The 23,403-nt window shown below is 39.2% G+C and overlaps 1 protein-coding gene across 1 annotated transcript in view; it reads right to left on the bottom strand.

Annotated features, from left to right (window-relative positions):
- Window positions 1–23,403, bottom strand: part of ntsr1 (neurotensin receptor 1 (high affinity)) — a 75,019-nt gene that overhangs the window by 14,524 nt on the left and 37,092 nt on the right. Inside the window, exon 2 of the mRNA XM_061902225.1 lies at window positions 2,320–2,521. Within this exon, the coding sequence (XP_061758209.1) occupies window positions 2,320–2,521 (202 nt within the window). The remainder of the gene's footprint in view (window positions 1–2,319; window positions 2,522–23,403) is intronic.

Raw genomic sequence — 23,403 nt, 5'->3', positions numbered from 1 at the left:
TTGCTCTTAAACTGGTTTCAACTGGTACATGTCTTGTTTTTGACCAAGTCTCAACTGGTACAAGTCTTGGTCTTGACCTGGTCTCAACTGATACAAATCTTAATTTTAACCTGGTTTCAACTAGTATAAGTCTTAATCTTGACCTAGTCTCAACTAAGACTAAATCTGCATCTTCACCTGGTTTCAATGTTTATGAGTCTCTATCTTGACCAGGTCGCAACTGGTACAAGTCTTGCTCTTAAACTGGTTTCAACTGGTACATGTCTTGTTTTTGACCAAGTGTCAACTGGTACAAGTCTTGGTCTTGACCTGGTTTCAACTGGTATAAGTCTTTATCTTGACCTTGTCTCAACTGATTATAATCTTAATCTTGACCTGGTTTCAACTTCTACAAGTCTTTATCCTGACCTGGTTTCAACTTGTATGAGTCTTTTTATCTTGACCTAGTCTGAACTGATACAAGTCTTATTCTTGACCTAGTCTCAAATGGTACAAGTCTTGGTGTTGACCTGGTTTCAACGAATACAAATCTTAATCTTGACCTAGTTTCAACTGGTATCAGTCTTTATCTTGACCGGATTTCAACCGATACAAGCCTTGATTGACCTAGTTTCAACCGATACAAGTCTTAATTTTGACCTGTATGAACAGGTATAAGTCTTTACCTTGACCTGATCTCAACTGATACAAATCTTAATTTTGACCTGGTTTCAACTGGTCTGAGTATTTCTCTTGACCTAGTCTCAAATGATACAAGTCTTAACCGTGACCTGGTTTTAACATGTATGAATCTTAATCTTGACCTAGTCTCAACTAAAACAAATCTTAATCTCCACCTGGTTTCAATTTGTATAAGTCTTTATCTTGACCAAGTCTCAAGATATCCTTTACAGATTGATGTCGGTTTTTGATACAGTGCCGTCTGAGCGATCGAAGGTCACGGTCATTCAATGTTGGTTTCTGGCCATGCCGCTTATGTGGAGTGATTTCTCCATATTCTCTGAACCTTTTGATGATATTATGGACCTTAAATGTTGAAATCCCTAAATTTCTTGCAATTGCACTTTGAGAAACGTTGTTCTTAAACTGTTTGACTATTTTCTCACGCAGTTGTGGACAAAGGGGTGTACCTCGCCCCGTCCTTTCTTGTGAAAGACTGAGCGTTTTTTGGTAAGCTGTTTTTATACCCAGTCATGGCACCTACCTGTTCCCGATTAGCCTGCACACCTGTGGGATGTTCCTAATAAGTGTTTGATGAGCATTCCTCAACTTTATCAATAATTATTGCCACCTTTCCCAACTTCTTTGTCACGTATTGCTGGCATCAAATTCTACAGTTAATGATTATTTGCAAAAAAGAAAAATGTTTAGCAGTTTGAACATCAAATATGTTGTCTTTGTAGCATATTCAACTGAATTTCCCAATTCATATGGAAACGGGGTTTGTAGAACTAAATGCGTCCTTTTCCCTGAGTCAAGCGGTATGCGGTCAGTTTAGGCTCGACTCAAGGAAAAGAATGCCGTGCATACTGTAGTCCCATGAGAAGTCTGCTGCTCAACACCAAGCAACTCATGATTAATTGGGATTGAGGCCAGCCCTGGGCCGATCACCCTGGGGCTGGCCACCCCTGGAGATGGCGTCTAGTGATAAGGCCCGAAACGCCCAACTCATGATGTGTCCACCATTCACCAGTCATCACCAAACTCTCGCAAGTATGTGCCAGCACAAAGGAATGTACAACTTATCCTGTGCTTTGTAAACATACAGTAGCCTGCTCACAGCCAGATTATAGTTTCAGATAAATACTATGTAATATTTGGTTTGAAATCTTTGAACATTTAAAGGCCTACTGAAATGAGATTTTCTTATTCAAACGGGGATAGCAGGTCCGATTCTATGTGTCATACTTGATCATTTCGCGATATTGCAATATTTTTGCTGAAAGGATTTAGTAGAGAACATCCACGATAAAGTTCGCAACTTTTGGTCGCTAATAAAAAAAAGCCTTGCCTGTACCGGAAGTAATTGTTTCCACTGATACAAGTCTTGTTCTTCACCTGGTTTCAACTGGTACAAGTCTTGATTGTGACTTGGTTTTTACTGGTACAAGTCTCGATCTTCACCTGGTCTCTGCTTGTAAACGTTTTTGACCTTGTTTCAGTTCCCTAAGGTTTTAACAAAATCACAACTTATTGTTAGGAGTCTTGGCCTTGACTTGACTTGTAGGTTTTGTGCCAACACACAAACTAAGAAACCGACCAATGAAGATCAACACAACCCCTCTCTTAGAGTGTATAATCTGAATTCAAGACACTTACGAAGAACAAGAACTCCGTGGCGAAGCGACTGAGCCCGGTTGGGCTCCACCGACACATTGAGCGTGGTGGGATTGCCGCCGACGATGCAGATGCGGTTGTCTTGCTCCGCCTCTCTGAACATTCTCAACAACTGTTTGGCTATGATCCCGTTCAGGACAGAGATGGCCACCATGGGCAGGACAAAGGACAGGAAGGCATTTATCTGTTTGGAGAGAGAAGACAGGAGGACCCCCAGGTTAGCGATTGGAATGTTAAACATGAGTTCATGGGAGCTCAGGAGTCCTTCGTAAAGGACTACATAGTCCTACAGATATTTCCAATAAGTATCACAATGTGCATTGTTAGTTTGTTGTTCTTGATTCTAGAATTTAGACAGTTTAAGAGTACTTTTAGTAAATCCTCTTGTGTCTGTCTGTAGCTTTAATGCTAATAAGCTGTGTTGGTCTCCAAGAAACACTATTGTGTACTTTTTCCAGTTTCCAGTTTTTGACCTGGTTTCAACTGGTCTAAGTCTGTATCTTGACCTAGTCTCAACTGATTAAAGTATTAATCTGGACCTGGTTTCAACTGGTATAAGTCTTTATCTTGACCTGGTTTCAACTGGTATAAGTCTTTATCTTGATATGGTTTCAACTTGTACAAGTCTTTATCTTGACCTAGTCCGAACTGATACAAGTCTTGTTCTTGACCTAGTCTCAACTATGAATTGATTAAACAAGTTGAAAAACTTATTCGGGTGTTACCATTTAGTGGTCAATTGTACGGAATATGTACTGCACTGTGCAATCTACTAATAAAAGTATCAATCAATCAATCAATCAATCAATCAATGGTACAAGCCTTGGTCTTGAGCCAGTTTCAACAGATATAAGTCTTAATCTTGACCTAGTTTCAACTGGTATCAGTCTTTATCTTGACCGGATTTCAACCGATGAAAGTCTTAATTTTGACCTGATTTGAACAGGTATAAGTCTTTACCATGACCTGATCTCAACTGATACAAGTCTTAATCTTGACCTGGTTTTAACAGGTATAAATCTTAATCTTGACCTAGTCTCAACTAAGACAAATCTTAATCTCTAACTGGTTTCAATTTGCATAAGTCTTTATCTTGACCAAGTTTCAACTGGTACAAGTCTTGTTCTTAAACTGGTTTCAAATGGTACATGTCTTGAGTTTGACCTGGTTTGAACAGGTATACGTCTTTATCGTGATCTAGTTTCAACCGATACAAGTCTTGATTTTAACCTGGTTTGAACAGAGATACACATCTTGTTCTTAACCTGGTTTCAACTGGTACAAGTCTTGCTCTTGACCTGGTTTCAACTGATACAAGTCTTTATCTTGACTAGTCTCAACTGATTGAAGTCTTAATCTTGACCTGGTTTCAACTTGTATAAGTTTTTATTTTGACCTGGTTTCAACTTGTATAAGTCTTTATCTTGACCTAGTCCGAACTGATACAAGTCTTGTTCTTGACCTAGTCTCAACTGGTACAAGCCTTGGTCTTGACCTGGTTTCAACAGATATAAGTCTTAATCTTGACCTGGTTTCAACTGGTATCAGTCTTTATCTTGACCGGATTTCAACCGATGAAAGTCTTAATTTTGACCTGATTTGAACAGGTATAAGTCTTTACCATGACCTGATCTCAACTGATACAGGTCTTAATCTTGACCTGGTTTTAACAGGTATAAATCTTAATCTTGACCTAGTCTCAACTAAGACAAATCTTATTCTCCACCTGGTTTCAATATGTGTAAGTCTTTATCTTGACCAAGTTTCAACTGGTACAAGTTTTGTTTTTAAACTGGTTTCAAATGGTACATGTCTTGAGTTTGACCTGGTTTGAACAGGTATACGTCTTTATCGTGATCTAGTTTCAACCGATACAAGTCTTGATTTTAACCTGGTTTGAACAGATATGCACATCTTGTTCTTAACCTGGTTTCAACTGGTACAAGTCTTGCTCTTGACCTGGTTTCAACTGATATAAGTCTTTATCTTGACTAGTCTCAACTGATTAAAGTCTTAATCTTGACCTGGTTTCAATTTGTATAAGTCTTTATCTTGACCTGGTTTCAACTTGTATAAGTCTTTATCTTGACCTAGTCCGAACTGATACAAGTCTTGTTCTTGACCTAGTCTCAACTGGTACAAACCTTGGTCTTGAGCCAGTTTCAACGGATATAAGTCTTAATCTTGACCTAGTTTCAACTGGTATCAGTCTTTATCTTGACCGGATTTCAACCGATGAAAGTCTTAATTTTGACCTGATTTGAACAGGTATAAGTCTTTACCATGACCTGATCTCAACTGATACAGGTCTTAATCTTGACCTGGTTTTAACAGGTATAAATCTTAATCTTGACCTAGTCTCAACTAAGACAAATCTTAATCTCTAACTGGTTTCAATTTGCATAAATCTTTATATTGACCAAGTTTCAACTGGTACAAGTCTTGTTCTTAAACTGGTTTCAAATGGTACATGTCTTGAGTTTGACCTGGTTTGAACAGGTATACGTCTTTATCGTGATCTAGTTTCAACCGATACAAGTCTGGATTTTAAACTGGTTTGAACAGATATGCACATCTTGTTCTTAACCTGGTTTCAACTGGTACAAGTCTTGCTCTTGACCTGGTTTCAACTGATACAAGTCTTTATCTTGACTAGTCTCAACTGATTAAAGTCTTAATCCTGACCTGGTTTCAATTTGTATAAGTCTTTATCTTGACCTGGTTTCAACTTGTATAAGTATTTATCTTGACCTAGTCTGAACTGATCCAAGTCTTGTTCTTGACCTAGTCTCAACTGGTACAAGCCTTGGTCTTGACCTGGTTTCAACGGATATAAGTCTTAATCTTAACTGGTTTCAACTGTTATCAGTCTTTATCTTGACCGGATTTCAACCGATGAAAGTCTTAATTTTGACCTGATTTGAACAGGTATAAGTCTTTACCATGACCTGATCTCAACTGATACAGGTCTTAATCTTGACCTGGTTTTAACAGGTATAAATCTTAATCTTGACCTAGTCTCAACTAAGACAAATCTTAATCTCTAACTGGTTTCAATTTGCATAAGTCTTTATCTTGACCAAGTTTCAACTGGTACAAGTCTTGTTCTTAAACTGGTTTCAAATGGTACAGGTCTTGAGTTTGACCTGGTTTGAACAGGTATACGTCTTTATCGTGATCTAGTTTCAACCGATACAAGTCTTGATTTTAACCTGGTTTGAACAGAGATACACATCTTGTTCTTAACCTGGTTTCAACTGGTACAAGTCTTGCTCTTGACCTGGTTTCAACCAATACAAGTCTTTATCTTGACTAGTCTCAACTGATTAAAGTCTTAATCTTGACCTGGTTTCAACTTGTATAAGTCTTTATTTTGACCTGGTTTCAACTTGTATAAGTCTTTATCTTGACCTAGTCTGAACTGATCCAAGTCTTGTTCTTGACCTAGTCTCAACTGGTACAAGCCTTGGTCTTGACCTGGTTTCAACGGATATAAGTCTTAATCTTGAACTGGTTTCAACTGTTATCAGTCTTTATCTTGACCGGATTTCAACCGCTGAAAGTCTTAAATTTGACATGTTTTGAACAAGTATAAGTCTTTACCATGACCTGATCTCAACTGATACAGGTCTTAGTTTTGACCTGGTTTTAACAGGTATAAATCTTAATCTTGACCGAGTCTCAACTAAAACAAATCTTTATCTCCACCTGGTTTCAATATGTGTAAGTCTTTATCTTGACCAAGTTTCAACTTGTACAAGTTTTGTTCTTAAACTGGTTTCAAATGGTACATGTCTTGAGTTTGACCTGGTTTGAACAGGTATACGTCTTTATCGTGATCTAGTTTCAACCGATACAAGTCTTGCTTTTGACCTGGTTTGAGCAGATATACACATCTTGTTCTTAACCTGGTTTCAACTAGTACAAGTCTTGATCTTGACCAAGTCTCAACTGGTTCAAGATTTCTTCTTAAACTGGTTTCAACTGGTACATGTCTTGTTCATAATAGGTCATTATTACAGTATATCAAATATATGTACTTCTTATAAGAATCAATTGGGACCAATTCGGTCCTGGAGTAAAAACAATTGTGGACTTAATCTTGACCTGGTGTCAATTGGTGTAAGTTTTAAGCTTGGCCTAAAACAAATCTTAATCTTCACCTGGTTTTAATTTGTCTTGACCTAGTCTCAACTGGTACAAGTCTTGTTCCGCAGAGGAAGCTAATTTCGGACGCTTGTACCTGTGATCTTGTCCTTTCGGGCATAACCCAAAGCTCATGACCATAGGTGAAGATGGGAACGTAGATCGACCGGTAAATTGAAAGCTTTGCCTTCCGGTTCAGCTCCTTCTTCACAACAACGGATCGATCAAGCGTCCGCATTACTGAAGACGCCGCACCGATCCGCCTGTCGATCTCACGATCCACTCTTCCCTCACTCGTGAACAAGACTCCGAGGTACTTGAACTCCTCCACTTTGGGCAAGATCTCCTTTCGCTCATAACCCAAAGTTCATGACCATAGCTGAGGATTGGAACATAGATCGACCGGTAAATTGAAAGCTTTGCCTTCCGGCTCAGCTCCTTCTTCACCACAACGGATCGATACAGGGTCCGCGTTACTGAAGACGCCGCACCGATCCACCTGTCGATCTCACGATCCACTCTTCCCTCACTCGTGAACAAGACTCCGAGGTACTTGAACTCCTCCACTTGGGGCAGGGTCTCCTCCCCAACCCGGAGATGGTACTCCGCCCTTTTCCGGGCGAGAACCATAGACTCAGACTTGGAGGTGCTGATTCTCATCCCAGTCGCTTCACACTCGGCTGCGAACCGAATCCAGCGAGAGCTGAAGATCCTGGCCAGATGAAGCCGTCAGGACCACATAAGTTTACCTTAATCCCGATCCACCAAACCGGATCCCCTCAACGCCTTGACTGTGCCTAGAAATTCTGTCCATAAAAGTTATGAACAGATTCGGTGACAAAGGGCAGCCTTAGCGGAGTCCAACCCTCACTAGAAACGGATCCGACTTACTGCCGACGATGCGGACCAAGCTCTGAAACTGATCATACAGGGAACGGACCGCCACAGTCAGACAGTTCGATACCCCCGTACTCTCTGAGCACTCCCCTACAGGACTTCCCGAGTGACAGGGTCGAATGCCTTCTCCGAGTCTAATTGACTTGAAGTGTTTAAAAATAATATGGTTTTGATCACTGATTGACGTGCGGAACCCTGAGTGGCTCAAACAAAATGTTGAGCATCGGCATCATCATCGGGACAAAAAACATCAAAGGGGAAGTCAAGGTGACACTTTTCAGTTGCATGAGTTATGATATTTTTTATTACATATGCTACGCTTTCCCACACGTCCCACTTTCACAGGACATCAACCTAGTTGATGAAGTGCCCGTATCACATTTATCTAATTTAGCTTCTTGTCTCTGGAGATTTACAACTAACTGCTGCTGCTTCAGCATCAATATTAGCATTAGTATACAGCATCTAGTATCAGTATCCAGAATCAGTATCAAACATCTATTATCACTGTCAAACGTTAGTATTAGTATCCAGTATCTGTATTTGGCATCAGTATCCAATATATAGTATCAGTATCCATCAGGATCTAGTATCAGTATCAAGCGCCAGTATTAGTATGCAGTATCACTATCAATCATCAGTATTAGTGTCCAGTATCTATATTCAGCATAATAACTTGTATCCAGTATTAGTATTTGGAATCAGTATCAGTCTCTGGCATAAGTTTTTGTATCCATTATATGTATTCAGCATCTGTATTGCGATCCAGCATCTAGCATTACTAGCAAACATCCACAATAATATCCAGTATCACTATCAAGCAACATTATTAATATCCAGTGGCACTATCAAGCATTAGTATTAGTATTCAGTATTATTATCGAGCATCTGTATTAGTATCCAGTATCACTATCAATCATCATTATTAGTATCCAGTATCACTATCAAACATCAGTATTAGTATCCAGTATCTATATTCAGCATAAGAACTTGTATCCAGTATTAGTATTTGGAATCAGTATCAGTCTCTGGCAACAGTTTTTGTATCCATTATATACGTATTCAGCATCTGTATTGCAATCCAGCATCTAGCATTACTAGCAAACATCCACATTAATATCCAGTATCACTATCAAGCAACATTATTAATATCCAGTGCCATTATCAAGCATTAGTATCCAGTATCACCATAAAGCATCAGTGTTAGTATCCAGTATCACTATCAATCATTAGTATTAGTATCCAGTGTCCATATTCAGCATTAAAACTTGTATCTAGTATCAGTATTTGGAATCAGTATCAGTCTCTAGCATCAGTATTTGTATCCATTATTCGTATTCAGCATCTGTATTGCAATCCAGCATTACTAGCAAACATCTACATTAATATCCAGTATCACTATCAAGCAACATTATTAATATCCAGTGGCACTATCAAGCATTAGTATTAGTATTCAGTATTATTATCGAGCATCTGTATTAGTATCCAGTATCACTATCAATCATCATTATTAGTATCCAGTATCACTATCAAACATCAGTATTAGTATCCAGTATCTATATTCAGCATAAGAACTTGTATCCAGTATTAGTATTTGGAATCAGTATCAGTCTCTGGCAACAGTTTTTGTATCCATTATATACGTATTCAGCATCTGTATTGCAATCCAGCATCTAGCATTACTAGCAAACATCCACATTAATATCCAGTATCACTATCAAGCAACATTATTAATATCCAGTGCCATTATCAAGCATTAGTATCCAGTATCACCATAAAGCATCAGTGTTAGTATCCAGTATCACTATCAATCATTAGTATTAGTATCCAGTGTCCATATTCAGCATTAAAACTTGTATCTAGTATCAGTATTTGGAATCAGTATCAGTCTCTAGCATCAGTATTTGTATCCATTATTCGTATTCAGCATCTGTATTGCAATCCAGCATTACTAGCAAACATCTACATTAATATCCAGTATCACTATCAAGCAACATTATTAATATCTAGTGCCACTATCAAGCATTATTATCCAGTATCACCATCAAGCATTAAAATTAGTATCCAGTATCCCTATCAATCATCAGTATTAGTATCCAGTATCTATATTCAGCATAAGAACTTGTATCCAGTATTAGTATTTGGAATCAGTATCAGTCTCTGGCATCAGTATTTGTATCAATTATATTCAGCATCTGTATTGCGATCCAGCATCTAGCATTACTAGCAAACATCCACATTAATATCCAGTATCACCATCAAGCAACATTATTAATATCCAGTGCCACTATCAAGCATTAGTATCCAGTATCACCATAAAGCATCAGTATTAGTATCCAGTATCACTATCAATCATTAGTATTAGTATCCAGTGTCCATATTCAGCATAAAAACTTGTATCCAGTATCAGTATTTGGAATCAGTATCAGTCTCTGGCATCAGTATTTGTATCCATTATTCGTATTCAGCATCTGTATTGCAATCCAGCATTACTAGCAAACATCTACATTAATATCCAGTATCACTATCAAGCAACATTATTAATATCTAGTGCCACTATCAAGCATTATTATCCAGTATCACCATCAAGCATTAAAATTAGTATCCAGTATCCCTATCAATCATCAGTATTAGTATCCAGTATCTATATTCAGCATAAGAACTTGTATCCAGTATTAGTATTTGGAATCAGTATCAGTCTCTGGCATCAGTATTTGTATCAATTATATTCAGCATCTGTATTGCGATCCAGCATCTAGCATTACTAGCAAACATCCACATTAATATCCAGTATCACCATCAAGCAACATTATTAATATCCAGTGCCACTATCAAGCATTAGTATCCAGTATCACCATAAAGCATCAGTATTAGTATCCAGTATCACTATCAATCATTAGTATTAGTATCCAGTGTCCATATTCAGCATAAAAACTTGTATCCAGTATCAGTATTTGGAATCAGTATCAGTCTCTGGCATCAGTATTTGTATCCATTATTCGTATTCAGCATCTGTATTGCAATCCAGCATTACTAGCAAACATCTACATTAATATCCAGTATCACTATCAAGCAACATTATTAATATCTAGTGCCACTATCAAGCATTAGTATCCAGTATCACCATCAAGCATTATAATTAGCATCCAGTATCCCTACCAATCATCAGTATTAGTATCCAGTATCTATATTCAGCATAAGAACTTGTTTCCAGTATTAGTATTTGGAATCAGTATGAGTCTCTGGCATCAGTTTTTGTATCCATTATACATATTCAGCATCTGTATTGTGATCCAGTATCACCATCAGGCATTAGTATTAGTATCCCTATCACGCATCAGTATTAGTGTCAAGTATAAGGATCAAACATCTGTATTAGTATCCGGTGTCACTTTCAAACATCAATATTAGTATTTAGTATCACTATCAAGCATCAGAATTGGTATCCAGTATCACTATCGGGCATCAATATTGGTATCCAGTATCACTATAAAGCATTATAATTAGTATCCATTATCCCTATCAAGCATCAGTATTGGTATCCAGTATCAATATCACACATCAGTATTAATATGCAGTACTCCTATCAAGCATCAGTATTGGTATCCAGTATTACTATCAAGCATCAGTATTGGTATCCAGTATCACAATCAAGCATCAGTAGTTGTAGCTAGTATCACTATTAAGCGTAAGTATTAATATCCAGTGTCCCTATCAAGCATCAGTATTGGTATCCAGTATCACTATCAGTCGTCATTATTAGTATCCAGTATGACTATTAAGCATCAAATTTAGTATCCAGTATCACTATCAAGCATCAGTATTGGTATCTACTGTCACTATTAAGCATCAATATTAGTATCCAGTATCATTATCAAGCATCAGTAGTGGCATCCAGTATCCCTATCAAGCCTCAGGAGTTGTATCACTATCAAGAATCAGTAGTAGTATCCAGTATCCCTAACAAGCATTAGTAGTGGTATCCAGTATCCCTATCAAGCATCAGTAGTAGTATCTAGTATCACTATTAAGCATCAGTATTAGTATCATGTATAACTATCAAGCATCAATAGTAGTATCACTATCAAGCATCATTGGTAGTATCCAGTACAACAATCAAGCATCAGTAGTGGTATCTAATATCACTAGCAAATATCAGTCGTAGAATCCAGTATCCCTATCAAGCATCAGTAGTCATATCACTATCAAAAATCAGTAGTAGTATTCGGTATCCCTATCAAGCATCAATAGTGGTATCCAGTATCACTATTAAGCATCAGTAGTAGTATCCATATCAAGCATCAATAGTGGTATCCGGTGTCACTATCAAGCATCAGTAGTAGTATCTAGTATCACTATTAAGTATTAGTATCCTGTATCACTATCAAGCATCAGTAATTGTATCCAGTATCCCTATCAAACATCAGTATTGGTATCCAGTATCACTATCAAGCATCAGTAGTTGTATCTCTATCAAACATCAGTAGTAGTTTCCAGTATCCCTATCAAGCATCAGTAGTAGTATCCAGTATCACTATCAAGCATCAGTAGTGGTATCCAGTAACCCTATCAAGCATCGGTTTTGGTATCCCGTATCACTATCAATCATCAGTAGTAGTATCACTATCAAGCATCAATCGTAATAACCAGTATCCCTATGAAGCATCAGTTGTAGTATCCAGTATCTCTATCAAGCATCAGTAGTAGTATCTAGTATCACTATCAAGCATCAGTATTAGTATCCAGTACCCCTATCACGCATCAGTAATGGTATCCAGTGTCACTATTAAGCATCAGTAGTAGTATCACTACTAAGCATCAGTAGTAGTATCCAGTATCACAATCAATCATCAGTGGTAGTATCCAGTACCACTATCAAGCATCAGCAGTAGTATCCCTGTCAAGTATCAGTAGTGGTATCCAGTATCACCATCAAGAATCAAAAGTATCCCTATCATGTATGAGTAGTAGTATCACTATCAAGCATCAGTAGACAAATCCGGTATCACTGTCAAACATCAGTAGTGGTATCCAGTATCCCTATCAAGCATCACTATTGGCATTCAGTATCACTATCAATCATAAATAGTAGTATCACTATCAAGTATCATTAGTGGTATCGAGTATCACCATCAAGCATAAATAGTAGTATCCCTATCAAGCATCAGTGGCAGTATTCAGTATCACTATCGAGCATCAGTAGTAGTTTCTAGTATCACTATCAAGCTAAGCATCAGTAGTAGTATCCAGTATCACTATCAAGCATCAGTTGTAGTATCCAGTATCACTATCAAGCATCAGTAGTAGTATCCAGTACCCCTATCAAGCATCAGTAGTCGTATCACTATCAAACATCAGTAGTAGTATCCAGTATCCCTATCAAGCATCAGTAGTGGTATCCAGTATCACTATCAAGCATCAGTAGTGGTATCTAGTATCACTATCAAATATCAGTAGTAGTGCCCCAATCAAGCATCAGTAGTGGTATCCAGTATCCCTATCAAGCATCAGTAGTCATATCACTATCAAGCATCAGTAGTGGTATCCAGTATCACTGTCAAGCATTAGTAGTAGTATCTAGTATCACTATCAAGCATCAGTAATAGTATCCAGTATCCCTATCATGCATCAGTAATGGTATCCAGTATCACTATTAAGCATCAGTTGTAGTATCACAGTTAAGCATCAGTATTAGTATCCAGTATCACTATCAATCATTAGTATTAGTATCCAGTGTCCATATTCAGCATAAAAACTTGTATCCAGTATCAGTATTTGGAATCAGTATCAGTCTCTGGCATCAGTATTTGTATCCATTATTCGTATTCAGCATCTGTATTGCAATCCAGCATTACTAGCAAACATCTACATTAATATCCAGTATCACTATCAAGCAACATTATTAATATCTAGTGCCACTATCAAGCATTAGTATCCAGTATCACCATCAAGCATTATAATTAGTATCCAGTATCCCTACCAATCATCAGTATTAGTATCCAGTATCTATATTCAGCATAAGAACTTGTTTTCAGTATTAGTATTTGGAATCAGTATGAGTCTCTGGCATCAGTTTTTGTATCCATTATACGTATTCAGCATCTGTATTGTGATCCAGTATCACCATCAGGCATTAGTATTAGTATCCCTATCACGCATCAGTATTAGTGTCAAGTATAAGGATCAAACATCTGTATTAGTATCCGGTGTCACTTTCAAACATCAATATTAGTATTTAGTATCACTATCAAGCATCAGAATTGGTATCCAGTATCACTATCGGGCATCAATATTGGTATCCAGTATCACTATAAAGCATTATAATTAGTATCCATTATCCCTATCAAGCATCAGTATTGGTATCCAGTATCAATATCACACATCAGTATTAATATGCAGTACTCCTATCAAGCATCAGTATTGGTATCCAGTATTACTATCAAGCATCAGTATTGGTATCCAGTATCACAATCAAGCATCAGTAGTTGTAGCTAGTATCACTATTAAGCGTAAGTATTAATATCCAGTGTCCCTATCAAGCATCAGTATTGGTATCCAGTATCACTATCAGTCATCATTATTAGTATCCAGTATGACTATTAAGCATCAAATTTAGTATCCAGTATCACTATCAAGCATCAGTATTGGTATCTACTGTCACTATTAAGCATCAATATTAGTATCCAGTATCATTATCAAGCATCAGTAGTGGCATCCAGTATCCCTATCAAGCATCAGGAGTCGTATCACTATCAAGAATCAGTAGTAGTATCCAGTATCCCTAACAAGCATTAGTAGTGGTATCCAGTATCCCTATCAAGCATCAGTAGTAGTATCTAGTATCACTATTAAGCATCAGTATTAGTATCATGTATAACTATCAAGCATCAATAGTAGTATCACTATCAAGCATCATTGGTAGTATCCAGTACAACAATAAAGCATCAGTAGTGGTATCCAATATCACAAGCAAATATCAGTCGTAGAATCCAGTATCCCTATCAAGCATCAGTAGTCATATCACTATCAAAAATCAGTAGTAGTATTCGGTATCCCTATCAAGCATCAATAGTGGTATCCAGTATCACTATTAAGCATCAGTAGTAGTATCCATATCAAGCATCAATAGTGGTATCCAGTGTCACTATCAAGCATCAGTAGTAGTATCTAGTATCACTATTAAGTATTAGTATCCCGTATCACTATCAAGCATCAGTAATTGTATCCAGTATCCCTATCAAACATCAGTATTGGTATCCAGTATCACTATCAAGCATCAGTAGTTGTATCTCTATCAAACATCAGTAGTAGTTTCCAGTATCCCTATCAAGCATCAGTAGTAGTATCCAGTATCACTATCAAGCATCAGTAGTGGTATCCAGTAACCCTATCAAGCATCGGTTTTGGTATCCCGTATCACTATCAATCATCAGTAGTCGTATCACTATCAAGCATCAATCGTAATAACCAGTATCCCTATGAAGCATCAGTTGTAGTATCCAGTATCTCTATCAAGCATCAGTAGTAGTATCTAGTATCACTATCAAGCATCAGTATTAGTATCCAGTACCCCTATCACGCATCAGTAATGGTATCCAGTGTCACTATTAAGCATCAGTAGTAGTATCACTACTAAGCATCAGTAGTAGTATCCAGTATCACAATCAATCATCAGTAGTAGTATCCAGTACCACTATCAAGCATCAGCAGTAGTATCCCTGTCAAGTATCAGTAGTGGTATGCAGTATCACCATCAAGAATCAAAAGTATCCCTATCATGTATGAGTAGTAGTATCACTATCAAGCATCAGTAGACAAATCCGGTATCACTGTCAAACATCAGTAGTGGTATCCAGTATCCCTATCAAGCATCACTATTGGCATTCAGTATCACTATCAATCATAAATAGTATTATCACTATCAAGTATCATTAGTGGTATCGAGTATCACCATCAAGCATAAATAGTAGTGTCCCTATCAAGCATCAGTAGCAGTATTCAGTATCACTATCGAGCATCAGTAGTAGTTTCTAGTATCACTATCAAGCTAAGCATCAGTAGTAGTATCCAGTATCACTATCAAGCATCAGTTGTAGTATCCAGTATCACTATCAAGCATCAGTAGTAGTATCCAGTACCCCTATCAAGCATCAGTAGTCGTATCACTATCAAACATCAGTAGTAGTATCCAGTATCACTATCAAGCATCAGTAGTGGTATCCAGTATCACTATCAAGCATCAGTAGTGGTATCCATTATCACTGTCAAGCATCAGTAGTAGTATCACTATCAAACATCAGTAGTAGTATCCAGTATCCCAATCAAGCATCAGTAGTGGTATCCAGTTTCCCTAACGAGCATCAGTAGTCATATCACTATCAAGCATTAGTAGTGGTATCCTGTATCACTATCAAGCATCAGTAGTGGTATCCATTATCACTATCAAGCATCAATAGTAGTATCCAGTACCCATATCAAGCATCAGTAGTCGTATCACAATCAAACATCAGTACTCGTAACCAGTATCCCAATCAAGCATCAGTAGTGGTATCCAGTTTCCCTATCAAGCATCAGTAGTCATATCACTATCAAGCATCAGTAGTGGTATCCAGTATCCCAATCAAGCATCAGTAGTGGTATCCAGTTTCCCTGTCGAGCATCAGTAGTCATATCACTATCAAGCATTAGTAGTGGTATCCAGTATCACTATCAAGCATCAGTAGTGGTATCCATTATCACTGTCAAGCATCAGTAGTAGTATCACTATCAAGCATCAGTCTATCAAGCATCATTAGTGGTACCCAGTATCCCTATCAAGCATCAGTAGTAGTATCACTATCAAGCATCAGTCTATCAAGCATCAGTAGTGGTATCCAGTATCCCTATCAAGCATCAGTCTATCAAGCATCAGTAGTAGTATCCAGTATCACTATCAAGCATCAGTTGTAGTATCCAGTATCACTATCAAGCATCAGTAGTAGTATCCAGTACCCATATCAAGCATCAGTAGTCGTATCACTATCAAACATCACTAGTAGTGTCCAGTATCCCAATCAAGCATCAGTAGTGGTATCCAGTTTCCCTATCAAGCATCAGTAGTCATATCGCTATCAAGCATCAGTAGTGGTACCCAGTATCACTATCAAGCATCAGTAGTGGTATCCATTATCACTGTCAAGCATCAGTAGTAGTATCACTATCAAACATCAGTAGTAGTATCCAGTACCCCTATCAAGCATCAGTAGTCGTATCACTATCAAACATCAGTAGTAGTAACCAGTATCCCAATCAAGCATCAGTAGTGGTATCCAGTTTCCCTATCAAGCATCAGTAGTAGTATCTAGTATCACTATCAAGCATCAGTAGTGGTATCCAGTATCCCAATCAAGCATCAGTAGTGGTATCCAGTTTCCCTATCAAGCATCAGTAGTCATATCACTATCAAGCATTAGTAGTGGTATCTAGTATCACTATCAAGCATCAGTAGTGGTATCCATTATCACTATCAAGCATCAGTAGTGCTATCCAGTATCCCTATCAAGAATCAGTAGTAGTATCCCTATCAAGCATCAGTCTATCAAGCATCAGTAGTAGTATCAATATCAAGCATCAGTAGAGGTATCCAGTATCACTATCAAGCATCAGTAGTGGTATCCAGTACCACTATCAAGCATCAGTAGAGGTATCCAGTATCACTATCAAGCATCAGTAGTGGTATCCAGTATCACTATCAAGCATCAGTAGTGGCATTCAGTATCTCTATCAAGCATCAGTGGTAGTATCCAGTATCACTATCAAGCATCAATCGACTTTATAAGCAATGAATAATAGTAATAATAAAAAAAACAATGTGTAACTTATTTTTAACGTTTTTTTTTAGCGCAGCCCTAATGGTTAGATAAAAATATATAAAGCAGCTGAGATAAGCTCCAGCACCCCCCGCAACCACAAAAGGGACAAGCGGTAGAAAATGGATGGATGGGGGCATTGGTTTTTAAAAAAGGAAAACTATCAAAACGTCCTCCGCTTGCTTTGATGTTTCAGAGTGCAGCCCCCAGCTTCACGTGCTTCCAAATAGACACAAACAACATCAGCATGTGCTGTAATGAGAACAACACAAACCCAGCAAACACACACTTAAATATTACTGTCTTAACAGATTTGTCATTAATTGCCTTATATTTAAAAAAGTCACTCCCTACACGAGTGTATTGAAACATTTTAGCGTTATTTTTTTTTTTGCAAATATTAGCTCATTTGGAATTTAATGCCTGCTACATGTTTAAAAAAAAAAAAGCTGGCACAAGTGGCAAAAAAGACTGAGAAAGTTGAGGAATGCTCATCAAAACATGTATTGGGAACATCCCACAGGTGAACAGGCTAATTGGGAACAGGTGGGTGCCGTGATTGGGTGTAAAAGCAGCTTCCATGAAACGCTCGGTCGTTTACAAACAAGGACGGGGGTCACCACTTTGTCAACAAATGCCTGAGCAAATTGTCGAAGAGTCCAAGAGCAACATTTCTCAACCAGCTATTGCAAGGTATTTAATGATTTCACCGTCTACGGTCCGTAATATCATCAAAAGGTTCAGAGAATCTGCAGAAATCACTGCATTTGATCCCTCAGGCGGTACTGCATCTAAAAGTGACATTAGTGTGTAAAGGATATCACCACATGGGCTCGGGAACACTTCAGAAAATCACTATAAGTAACGGGTTCGTCGCTACATCTGTAAGTGCAAGTTAAAACTCCACAATGCAAAACGAAAGCCATTTATCAACAACACCCTTGTATAGATATAATACATTAACTATCAAATTTTTGACGTAAAATGCAAAAAAATAGATATATATTTAAATTTGACTGTAAAAAATGACAGCTCAGCCACTAGAATTTTTAAGTAAAAGCAGTGTTTTTTTGTTTGTTTTAGATAATATTAAAAAAATGGAATAAATAGAATGGAATGGAGAAACAAAACCATTGTTTTTAGCTGTAAAATTCAAGCTGCCAGTTTTTTGTTTTTTTTTTACTGTAAAATCATGTTTTAATCTTTTTGTTTGTTTGTTTTTTAATATTTAAGTGTCTTACTGTACATGGGAAAAAACTACCAAAGTTGATTTCACGGTAAAAACTAACTCAGTTGACGGAATTTAACCGTAAAAATCTATTGTCAATTTTACAGTCTACAATTCGACAGATGATTTGTTTTGAAATCATAAGTCAAGCAGATGTTTAAGCACATTATTTATATTTTTTTAACAAAAAATATTTCCGAAATATATGATTATATAATATTTTGATGGTATTAAATTTTGAAAGATATGTGTGTGTGTGGGGGGGCTTCTCCTGGTGCCGACAGATCTCTCGGGAGCCCGGTAGACGTGGTCTTTTATTGTCATATATATGTCAGAATTGCTTTCCGGCAGTCTCTGTCTCACCCGTGTGTGTCTCTTTCTGGTTCCAACTCCAACCACTTGTCTCGTACCGGCTGCTGCTAATAAAGGCGACAGGTGATTCGATAACAAGGCCCAGCTGGGCAATATACTCCCCTGCCACTGTCTTCGAGACCGGTCCTTGCACACTCTGCTCTGCGGCAGGCCCGCGGGCCACGCCCCCCCTCCACAATATGCAATTGCATGCAGTACATGATTTTTAATGTCGAAAGGGAAAGAACAAATATATTTAGCGAGGGAGGTTTTTTAACGCATTATTTTCAGGCTTTCGCCGGCCACTTGAAGTAATGTGGCGGGTTTTGGCCCCCCCGGGGGCCTTGAGTTTCATTTTGGACAGCACAGTAGAAGGACGGTGGAAAGACACAGGATGTATGCAAGCCTCACCCTTTAGGAAATGCAATCAATACCCATGAATATTTATTTTTCAGCATATTTCTCAATAATGAAAGCAGCGCCTGGTTATTGGATCTCCATTTTTTTATTTTTTTTTAATTCATGTCATCCAAAAAAGCCGTGCAGGACGCTGATCACACAAACAAGTCTTTGATTATAATAATCATAATTGCCCTGCATGTTTGACCCTGTTGTTTCCTCATTACTCCCGTCGGGTCTGGATATACTGTAGATCTCAGGTGTCCAACTCAAGGCCCCCCGGGGGCCTTTAATGTTTTACATGGCCCGCCAAAGCCTGGAAATAATGTGCGTCAATAAACCACTTCATCTTTCCGACAACATTGGATTCCTCTTTCAATATTAACAGAACAACTGCATGTCCTTTAACGGTACTACCTTATCAACGGTATTACGTTATCTTCTGGGAAGGCTGTCCACAAGGTTGCGGAGTGTGTTTATAGGAATTTTCCACCATTCTTCCAAAAGCTGCCAAAAGTTGGTCGAAAAGACCTGGCTCTCAGTCTCCGTTCTAATTCATCCCAAAAGTGTTCTATTGGGTTCAGGTCAGGACTCTGTGCAGGCCAGTCAAGTTCACCCACGGGGTTCAATATGATGTATTTCCACCTTTTACAGCTTCAACTATTTTGAGAACGCTGTCCACAAGGTTGTGGAGTGTGTTTATAGGAATTTTCCACCGTTCTTCCAAAAGTTGGTCGAGAAGGCATGGCGCTCAGTCTCCGTTCTAATTCATCCCAAAAGTGTTCTATAAGGTTCAGGTCAGGACTCTCCACCGTTCTTCCAAAAGCTTCCAAAAGTTGGTCGAGAAGGCCTGGCTCTCAGTCTCCGTTTCATCCCAAAAGTGTTGTATTGGATTCATGTCAGGACTCTGTGCAGGCCAGTCAAGTTCACCCATGGTGTTCTATATGATGTCGGTCCAACTTTTGCAGCTATTGAAGCTTCAACTCTTCTGGGAAGGCTGTCCACAACGTTGCAGAGTGTCTTTATAGGAATTTTCTACCGTTCTTCCAAAAGCTTCCAAAAGTTGGTCGAGAAGGCCAGGCTCTCAGTCTCTGTTCTAATTCTTCCCAAAAGTGTTCTGTTGGGTTCAGGTCAGGACTCTGTGCAGGCCAGTCAAGTTCACCCATAGGGTTCAATTTGATGTTGGTCCACCTTTTGCAGCTTTTACAGCTTCAACTCTTCTGGGAAGACTGTCTACAAGGTTGTGGAGTGTGTTTATAGGAATTTTCTACCATTCTTCCAAAAGTTGGTCGAGAAGGCCAGGCTCTCAGTCTCCGTTCTAATTCTTCCCAAAAGTGATCTATTGGGTTCAGGTCAGGACTCTGTGCGGGCCAGTCAAGTTCACCCATAGGTTTCAATATGATGTCAGTCCACCTTTTGCAACTATTGCAGCTTCAACCCTTCTGGGAAGGCTGTCCACAAGGTTGCGGAGTGTGTTTATTGGAATTTTCCACCATTCTTGCAAAAGCTGCCAAAAGCTGGCCAAAAAGACCTGGCTCTCAGTCTCCGTTCTAATTCATCCCAAAAGTGTTCTATTGGGTTCAGGTCAGGACTCTGTGCAGGCAAGTCAAGTTCACCGACAGGGTTCAATATGATGTATTTCCACCTTTTACAGCTTCAACTATTTTGAGAACGCTGTCCACAAGGTTGTGGAGTGTGTTTATAGAAATTTTCCATCGTTTTTCCAAAAGCTTCCAAAATTTGGTCGAAAAGGCCTGACTCTCAGTCTCCGTTCTAATTCATCCCAAAAGTGTTCTATTGGGTTCAGGTCAGGACTCTGTGCAGGCCAGTCAAGTTAACCCATAGGGTTCAATATGATGTCGGTCCAATTTTTGCAGCTATTACAGCTTCTACTCTTCTGGGAAGGCTGTCCACAAGGTTGCGGAGTGTGTTTATAGGAATTTTCCACCATTCTTCCAAAAGTTGGTCGAGAAGGCCAGGCTCTCAGTCTCCGTTCTAATTCTTCCCAAAAGTGTTCTATTGGGATCAGGTCAGGACTCTGTGCAGGCCAGTCAAGTTAACCCATAGGGTTCAATATGATGTCGGCCCACCTTCTGCAGCTTTTACAGCTTCAACTCTTCTGGGAAGGCTGTCCACAAGGTTGCGGAGTGTGTTTACTGGAATTTTCCACCATTCTTCCAAAAGCTTCCAAAAGTTGGTCGAGAAGGCCTGGCTCCCAGTCTCCGTTCTAATTCATCCCAAAAGTGTTCTATTGGGTTCAGGTCAGGACTCTGTGCAGGCCAGTCAAGTTCACACAGAGGGTTCAATTTGACGTTAGTCCACCTTTTGCAGCTATAACAGCTTCAACTCTTCCGGGAAAGCTGTCCACAAGGTTGCGGAGTGTGTTTATAGAAATTTTCCATCGTTTTTCCAAAAGCTTCCGAAAGTTGGTCGAGAAGGCCTGGCTCTCAGTCTCCGTTCTAATTCATCCCAAAAGTGTTCTATTGGGTTCAGGTCAGGACTCTGTGCAGGCCAGTCAAGTTCACCCATAGGGTTCAATTTGACGTTGATCCACCTTTTGCAGCTATTACAGCTTCAACTCTTATGGGAAGGCTGTCCACAAGGTTGCTGAGTATGTTTATAGGAATTTTCCACCATTCTTACAAAAGCTTCCAAAAGTTGGTCGAGAAGGCCTGGCTCTCAGTCTCCGTTCTAATTAATCCCAAAAGTGTTCTATTGGGTTCAGGTCAGGACTCTGTGCAGGCCAGTCAAGTTCACCCAGAGGGTTCAATTTGACGTTGGTCCACCTTTTGCAGCTTTCGCAGCTTCAACTCTTCTGGGAAGGCTGTCCACAAGGTTGCGGAGTGTCTTTATAGGAATTTTCCACCTTTCTTCCAAAAGTTGGTCGAGAAGGCCTAGCTCTCAGTCTCCGTTCTAATTCATCCCAAAAGTGTTCTATTGGGTTCAGGTCAGGACTCTGTGCAGGCCAGTCAAGTTCACCCATAGGGTTCAATATGATGTCGGCCCACCTTCTGCAGCATTTACAGCTTCAACTCTTCTGGGAAGGCTGTCCACAAGGTTGCGGAGTGTGTTTACTGGAATTTTCCACCATTCTTCCAAAAGCTTCCAAAAGTTGGTCGAGAAGGCCTGGCTCTCAGTCTCCGTTCTAATTCATCCCAAAAGTGTTCTATTGGGTTCAGGTCAGGACTCTGTGCAGGCCAGTCATGTTCACCCACGGGGTTCAATATGATGTATTTCTACCCTTTGCAGCTTTGATAGCTTCAACTATTTTGAGAACATTGTCCACAAGGTTGCGGAGTGTGTTTATAGGAATTTTCCACCATTCTTCCAAAAGCTGCCAAAAGTTGGTCGAGAAGACCTGGTTCTCAGTCTCCGTTGTAATTCATCCCCAAAGTGTTCTATTGGGTTCAGGTCAGGACTCTGTGCAGGCCAGTCAAGTTCACCCATAGGGTTCAATATGAGGTCGGCCCACCTTCTGCAGCTTTTACAGCTTCAACTCTTCTGGGAAGGCTGTCCACAAGGTTGCGGAGTGTGTTTACTGGAATTTTCCACCATTCTTCCAAAAGCTTCCAAAAGTTGGTCGAGAAGGCCTGGCTCTCAGTCTCCGTTCTAATTCATCCCAAAAGTGTTCTATTGGGTTCAGGTCAGGACTCTGTTCAGGCCAGTCAAGTTCACCCATAGGGTTCAATATGATGTCGGTCCAACTCTTGCAGCTATTGAAGCTTCAACTCTTCTGGGAAGGCTGTTCGTAAGGTTGCAGAGTGTCTTTATAGGAATTTTCCACCGTTCTTCCAAAAGCTTCCAAAAGTTGGTCGAGAAGGCCTGGCTCTCAGTCGCCGTTCTAATTCATCCCAAAAGTGTTGTATTGGGTTCAGGTCAGGACTCTGTGCAGGCCAGTCAAGTTCACCCACAGGGTTCAATATGATGTATTTCCACCTTTTGCAGCTTTTACAGCTTCAACTATTTTGAGATTGCTGTCCACAAGGTTGTGGAGTGTGATTATAGGAATTTTCCACCGTTCTTCCAAAAGCTTCCAAAAGTTGGTCGAGAAGGCTTGGCGCCCAGTCTCCGTTTCATCCCAAAAGTGTTGTATTGGGTTCATGTCAGGACTCTGTGCAGGCCAGTCAAGTTCACCCATGGTGTTCAATATGATGTCGGTCCACCTTTTGCAGCTATCGCAGCTTCAACTCTTCTGGG

The sequence above is a fragment of the Nerophis ophidion genome, linkage group LG06, assembly GCF_033978795.1.
Source record: "Nerophis ophidion isolate RoL-2023_Sa linkage group LG06, RoL_Noph_v1.0, whole genome shotgun sequence".
Classification (NCBI taxonomy): domain Eukaryota; kingdom Metazoa; phylum Chordata; class Actinopteri; order Syngnathiformes; family Syngnathidae; genus Nerophis; species Nerophis ophidion.
This window is presented reverse-complemented; position numbering and strand designations above follow the sequence as displayed.